Source organism: Nicotiana sylvestris, chromosome 2 (genome assembly GCF_000393655.2).
Source record: "Nicotiana sylvestris chromosome 2, ASM39365v2, whole genome shotgun sequence".
Taxonomy (NCBI): Eukaryota; Viridiplantae; Streptophyta; class Magnoliopsida; order Solanales; family Solanaceae; genus Nicotiana; species Nicotiana sylvestris.
In genome coordinates, this window is record NC_091058.1 from 215499447 (window position 1) to 215507092 (window position 7646).

The 7646-nt window shown below is 40.5% G+C and overlaps 1 protein-coding gene across 1 annotated transcript; it reads left to right on the top strand.

Annotated features, from left to right (window-relative positions):
* Positions 1-901, top strand: LOC138886275 (secreted RxLR effector protein 161-like). Its single transcript, XM_070167342.1, has 3 exons — positions 1-84; positions 587-724; positions 803-901. The coding sequence occupies exons 1-3, from the start codon at positions 1-3 to the stop codon at positions 899-901; spliced, it is 321 nt and encodes a 106-aa protein (XP_070023443.1).
* Positions 902-7646: the final 6745 nt, after the last annotated feature.

Consider the following 7646-nt stretch of genomic DNA (forward strand, 5'->3'; position numbering starts at 1 on the left):
ATGGCATTAGTAGCTCATTTTGATTTAGAGTTACATCAAATGGATGTGAAAATAACTTTCCTAAATGGAGATCTTGAAGAGGAGGTATACATGTGTCAGCCTAAAGGATTTTGTGATAAGGACAAAAGTCACCTTGTTTGCAAGTTGAATAAATCCATTTTTGGGCTAAAACAGGCTTCCTGCCAATGGTATATTAAATTTCATAATGTTGTTTCTTCATTTGGATTTACGGAGAACATCATTGATCAGTGTATATACCTTAAGATAAGTGGGAGCAAATATATTTTTCTAGTCCTATATGTGGATGATATTTTGCTTGCAAGTAGTGACTTAGGATTATTGCACGAGACTAAATAGTTCCTTATCCAGAATTTTGAGATGAAGGATATGGGTGAAGCCTCTTATGTCATTGGCATAAAGATTCACAGAGACAGATCCCCTAGATTATTTGGACTGTCTCAAAAGGCCTACATTGAAAAGAATTCTGGAAAGATTCGGGATGAAGAACTATTCACCTATAGCAACACCTATAATTAAAGGTGACAAATTCTCATTGAATCAATGTCCACAAAATGCATTGTAAAAGGAGAAAGTGAAATACATTCAATATGCTTCGCTTGTTGGGAGCCTTATGTATGCACATGTCTGTACTAGATCTGATATTGCTTTTACGGTAGGAATGCTTAGCAGATATCAAAGTAACCCTGATCTTGACCATTGGAAAGTTGGTAAAAGGGTCTTGAGATATTTGCAAGGAACCAAGGATTTTAAGCTCACATACAAATATTCTGACTCATTGTAGGTGATTGGATATTCAGACTCTAATCTGGGTGGATGCAAAGACACTGGTAAATCTACTTCAGGATATATTTTCCTTCTTGCTGGAGGTGCTGTGTCTTGAAGAAGTGTCAAGCAGACCATTGTTGCAACATCCACAATGGAAGCTGAATTTATAGCATGCTATGAAGATACATCACAGGTGTTATGGTTGAAAAACTTTTTTTCCGGCCTTAGGATTGTCGATTCCATTTCAAGGCCATTGAGAATCTTTTGTGACAATGCAACTGTAGTTTTCTTTTCTAAGAATAATAAAAGTGACAGCCGAACAAGTACATCGACATAAAGTACTTGATGGCTAGAGACTATGTGAAGAAGCAAGATGTGAATTTTGAGCATATTAGTACTACTTTGATGATTGCTGATCTTATGACTAAAGGTCTGCCGGCTAATATTTTCAAGGATCATGTAACCCATATGGGGCTTAGTAGCTCAATTTAGTCTTGCTTTGCTCTCTAACAGTTTGTCTAGACATTATGTTTATTTTGATATACATGACAGTGCACACTTTTGGTTTTTCATGTATGATCATTGGATCAATAAAGTTGGACTCTGAATGACTTATATTAAGTTAATTCATAAAGTTGTTAGACATTTTGTTAGAATATATTGTGCATTGTAATACATGGAAGGAAGTGTTTGTCTAAAAGCATGACTGCCATGATTCGTTTAATAATATATTCTAGTTAAAGTGATTGTTGCATAACTTTTAGTTGAGTGATAAAGTTTGTGGCCATATTATATGTTTATCTCTCATAAATGATTATCTGATTTTAATATGTGGGCCAAGTGGGAGAATGTTAGAAATTATCGTCTCTTTTAGAGACTTCTAATGTGGCCCACATATAAGGTAATAAATTATTTACCTTGTCTCCCAAAGGAAATAATATATCAGATAATATTCTGTAGTTATGCATATATGGTAGTTTCTTTGATGGAAAGAAATTACCATATATTAAGAGTTCATATGGTAATTATAATTTATGGAGAAGTCCCTAGGGCTAAAGTATTTGCCTAAGAGTCCCTAGCCTACCTATAAATACGTTTGTGACTCCATCAGTCTGGCATACTACGATAGGCACATGCTAGAAAACTCCTTAGGTTTTCACCCAAAGTTCTTCCAAGGAATTACCTGCATTACTTGAACAACTATGGCTGAAGGTATGTTCCTATTAATATTCCGCTGTGATGGCTCTGTGTTTGTAATCGAATTTCTACAAAGACAACAATTACTACTCTCATGGTCTCAAATTATCTGACACTCTTTTATTTTTAGTGAGCTAGTCAAACATACCGACATAATTTAGTATGAAGGGAGCACTTTTTTCTTAATTCGGTGTATGATATTGGCTTTGGAACTTGAATAATCGAGATATGTGTGAGACAATTATTATGAATTAAATTATATAAAAAATTGAAATAAAAAATAAATATTTATGAGCAATGTGAATGTCATTTGAAAATAAGTATCGCTACAAGGGTAAAACGCTCTCATAAACTTTCAAATAAACTGAAACAAAGAGAGTTCAGTCAAACACCCCAATATAAAATGGAGCAAATGGAGCATATTCTTTTTTCTTATTTAGTGTTCGATAGCTACTTTGGGGCTTGAATAATCCAAATATATGTTGGGAATTGGGGTAAAATTTATATTTGGCGGTGCGGTGCACTAAGCTCCTATAAGACCAAAATGAACACTTGTACACTATACTTAGGCCGACAAGGCCATACAATCTTTCATATACATGACATCTATCTACAAGCCTCTAAGAGTACATACACATCATAAATGTTGGGACAGGGCCCCGCCATACCAATCAATACATGTCCAAATCATACTGACCAAATAGGCAACTCCGGAGCAAGTGGAGTGCACCAATGATCGAGGCCAACCCTGTACTACTATTGAGTAGCAAGAGAGGTTGAAGCAGTTTTTACCCGAGAATGTCGGGATCGATTTCCACAAGGAGCTAGATATTGGAGTTGAGTTTCTATCTAAAGTGGAGTTGTGTATTTGTTCCTAATTGCACTTCTAAACATTTTTGGTTTTGAATTTAATTCTAATTTTATAATACTACAATGCTAAATTAGACCAAGTAAAGCTAAGATTAAACTATTGCTAGTTGTTCAAAAAGGTAAAAGGCACTAGGGTAGTGACTTTCTCCTAGGTGGTTAATTGAAAGATTCTTGAGTCTAAAGATAGATTGTCACATTTAGGGAGTATGATATAACCATTGCACAATTCTACTCACTCTATACCTCTCGGTAGTTCGAGTGATTTTGCCCGAATTGACTTTCTCAAGACCAATTGGGTATGAAAATTTGTGCAAGCAATCAAGGTTCAAGTCGGGTATTACTATCTCTAGGTTTAACCCTTTAATTGGGGCTATCAATCTCTTGAATACGCTTCAATTCCTTGTTGGACTAATTTTATGAACTTAGGCTCTCTTTTTCAAGAAGAACCAAAGTCTACTAGGCATAAACTAGTGTTTGCAACCACTAATTCAATATTAAAACCCTAAATTAGCCCAAATATAAAATACCTATAGACAATCAAGCATCAAAACACAAGACCCATCAATTATCCACACTAGGGTTGAGCCACAACTCTAGCTAATGGGTCTAGCTACTCATAATTAGAGAAGAAAACAAAGAAATAGATGAAGAAAAACTCATAATAATTAATTGCTAAATAATACTTGAAGATTCAATGTTGAAATTAAGCTAAAATTACTCAAAATGGTAAAAGAAATGAGTTCACGAGCGCAGCTCTACATCCAAAACTATCTGATGACCTAAAAATGGGAAAAGAATCTATTTATACTAGGCTGAAATTTCTGGGCAAAAATACCCTACGGGGCTAGTGCAGACCGCATAAAATCGAGTGCGGCCGCACTAAGGCTCTTGGCTTGATTAATCTGCTCTCTGAACTTGAGCTTTGCGGATCGTACAAAGTCGATTGCGGCCACGGTGGCTCCTATTGCGGTCCACATAAAATGGACCGCGGACCGTATTGGGCTTCATCCTCCAAAATGTCACCTCTCTGACCTTGGCTCTGCGGACCGTATGAAATCGAGTGCGGCCGCAGTGGAATCAATGCGGACCGCACAAAGTCCTTTGCGGACGCATTGCCTGGCTGACTGAAAAACATAGTCTCTGAACCTCATCTTTGCGTACCGCACGGAAGTGTTCAAGCTATCATTCGGATCAAGGAGAGCCTATAATCATGTCTCAAGTCAAATTTTACTTAGGATTTCGGCTCGACAAACATTCAGGGCAAGTTCTAGACCAATGACTCGGGACTTGGACTTTCAATATAATTTCTCACCACACAAGCTATGGGATCGCTAAAGACACAAAGTCGGGGGCCCACAACAACCTTAGATAAGATTTGAGCACACAATGGTCCTGAAAAATCACTTGATGATTATCGGACAACACAAGAATCTCAAGGTCACCACTTTCACCATCCTATACACAACGATTTGTTTTTGACCAAAGGATCAAAGGCAAATGTGCTAGGTCCAAGTGAAGCTTTGCTTGAGGCGCCCTTAACCACTAACTACTAAAATTAAAAAAAAAAACAGACTCAAACCCTTAAGAAGGTTGTCATGCCATCCATCATCGGGAAGAGCTACCTGGTTCACACAAATTTTACCTTTGGAAAGAACCATGTCATTAAGAAAACCAAAGGCTTATTGCAAAAATCCAAAACAAGAAGCTACGAACATAAATAAGAAGCTAAGAAAGAAAAATTGCGGAAAGTAAAATGAATATATACATGAGGAGGTTTAATCAAATATACAATAAGGGAGATAAATAAATACAATGTAACATAACTTTTATATACAGACCTAAGGTAAAAAAGTACGAAAAATGTAATGAAATGCGGAAATTATATACATACCAAAGATGAAAAAGAAAGAAAGAAATAATAAAATCTGTCATATATATACAGTCATCCAAATCAATAGGGCCTACCCCCTAAAATGAAAGCTGGCATTGTCCTCAATGCCAACTAAGCAAAATAAGCACCAAAAATAGAGGAAAGAGGATACGGAAACTCCCTATGGGTCGTCCATCTGTATGGGGTCCTCTGTCTGGGTCCCTGGGTCCTCAATATGCTCGGGAACCTGAGACTAGCTCCCTATGACCTGTGGCTCTGCTGCTGGGACCTGGGCTTGGACAGGCTCCTGGGCTGCATCTTGTGGCTGACTGGAGGAGGTCTCTGGTGGGTCCGCCAACTGGATAACTGCATCATCGGACTGGGGGATCACTCTTTTCCTCTTAGGATGCCTCTCCGACTGCTCTAGCTGGGGATGGGCTGCTGGCGCAGGGTCATGTAGTAGCAAATCCAAAGGCAAGTGATCTGCCTTCAATCTCTCCAACTCGACCCGTAACTCCTTCACGGACTCTTTGGAAGCCCGAGTCTTCCTCAACTTTTTATCCTCCCTAGCAAGCTCCTTGAGAGCCTTTCCATGAGAATCTACAGCGTCCGCAAGCAACTTATGAGTCTCAAGGATCTTATTCTAGTTGTCCAGAATATCCTTGAGAGTGTCCTTAATAGACTATGGGACCTGTGGAGACGGAGGTGCTGACTGAGCTACCATGGTAGTAGATAACACAAACAACTTACAAGTAGCTGTCTGCATCCAGTTGTTGATGCTGGTGAGGGCTTGGCTCAGACTGTGGGCAGTCAATGGATAAGCAGTGGTGGAATGTATCTCTGGATCTGTGGAGGTGGATGGACCTGGGGCCATATCTGTTGCAGTGGAAGGAAGTTGTTGAGTAGTCACTACCACTACTGGCTCTTCAAACTGGACAGTGTAAGTAGTGGATTTTCCTTTGGAGTGCTTGCCCTTAGGGTTGTCATCACCCTGTAGGCTATACCATGAGAAGGGTGCCTTTGCCTTCACCTTCTCATCGAATCTGTGCTTTTCCACATTGAGATCCTCAAAGTACATCGTCACGAAGTTGGGGAATGGGTAGGACCTATCACCCTCACTCACTACCCATGAAATAATCCGGGACATCACATTCGTGACATTAATCTGGTACCTTGCCATGTTGGATGCAACTAAGATCACCCGGTGAAGTGGGAGTGAGTTGTCATGGGTGGTGGCATCTAGTCTGTTGTACACGAATGTCTCCCACACCTTGGTCTAGAAATTCAAAGTCCTCCTCAATATCTTTACCCCTGCAATCAGCCACTCGGGGGTGGTACCTGGGATTGCCAAGTACTCCGCCAACCACGGTCGGGCTTCTTTACCCAATTTCATCTTGTCTAGGTATAGGGGCTCATCCTCCTCTATAAATCCCAAATAGTCATTGATGGTCTTGCCATCAAACTTCACTTTCAAGTTGCGCACTTTGGTGACCGTGGTACCCTTTTTGATGTGGGCCACATTGGTGTAAAATTCTTTTACCAAGTGCTCATTGGTGTCATCCACCTGCCCTACAAAGTAGTCCCATCCAGCTTTGTCTCTGAATTGCCTCAACACATTTGGATTGTGAGGCAAAAGATCCTGGGTAATGATTTTTCTTTCCGGTATCAACCTCTTTTCTGGCCACCACTCTCTGAATTTGTGGTAAGCAATCTCACTGACGAACCGGTCTTCCCATGCCTCAAGGTTCCTAGTTCTCTCTACTCCACCAACTTAGGCTCACCCCCTTCTGCTTCTTCCCCTTCTTCTGGTACTGTACACTCTCCGGATAATGAAGCTATAGGAGAGGTAGAGTACTCATCCCCACTAGCTGCAGCTGAGCCCTTAGACGACTCAGAAAATATGTGAACTGAGGTTTGGGCAGTGGGGGATGCTGGAGGTGTATCTCTCAATCGGTTTCTCTCTGACCAATCAGGATAGTACTTTGGCACTGAATCTGATGATACCTCCCGGGAGGGCTCGTACTCACTCCCTGACTAATCAATAGCCATGTCTGTAGCTTTAATGAGTTTCCTTGTGTTTTTTATATTTTGTCGGGCTTGAGGGGTCAACTTTATCATCTTTTGTTTCCTACCTTGGGAGGACTCTCCTCTTCTGGTTGTTTAGCACCCTTGCCTCTTGATTTAGAGTTACCAGAAGTGAGAAGTACTGAAGATAGATGAGTCTTAACAGTTAATTACGAGCAATTTAGAGAGATGAACAGTGTTATTGTGTCTCTGAGAGTAAAAGGTTCGAAAAGTTCAAAAGGAGGGCCTTAGGTCTTATTTATAGAAAAAGGTCATGGGGCCCAGCTTACCTACCCACCGCGAACCGCACAAAATGGCACCGTGGTCCGTGGTGCTCGAAATCATAGGGCTCAGACAAGACAACCACTGCGGTCCACACAAAATGTAATGCGGCCGCAGTGGACCACCGCGGATTGCACAAAATGCAATGCAGTCGCGGTGGTAAACTTCATAAAACCCCAACTTTTTCAAATCACCAGTGCAGTCCGCATTGATTTCTTGCCCCCGCGCAAATCCCCCCCCCCCCACACTAAGGTCTTTGCGGCTGCACAAAATGGCAGTGCGGTCCGCATTGACAATCTTTAGAGAGTAGTCATTTTCCAACTTTTTCCTGCACTACATCAACACAATCCTATAGCATCTCACAACCAATCAGTCCAAAAATAAATCCTACACTACTATAAAAGTCAAAGAAAAACAAGAAGAAAAACACATGGGTTGCCTCCTAAAAAGCGCCTGATTTAACGTCGCGGCACGACGCAGGTTACCATCAAATCATTTGAGATGAAGAAGTGCCACCATGTGGCTGTCATCAATTTTTCCCAAGTAGTGCTTGACCCTATGCCCATTTACTCTGAAA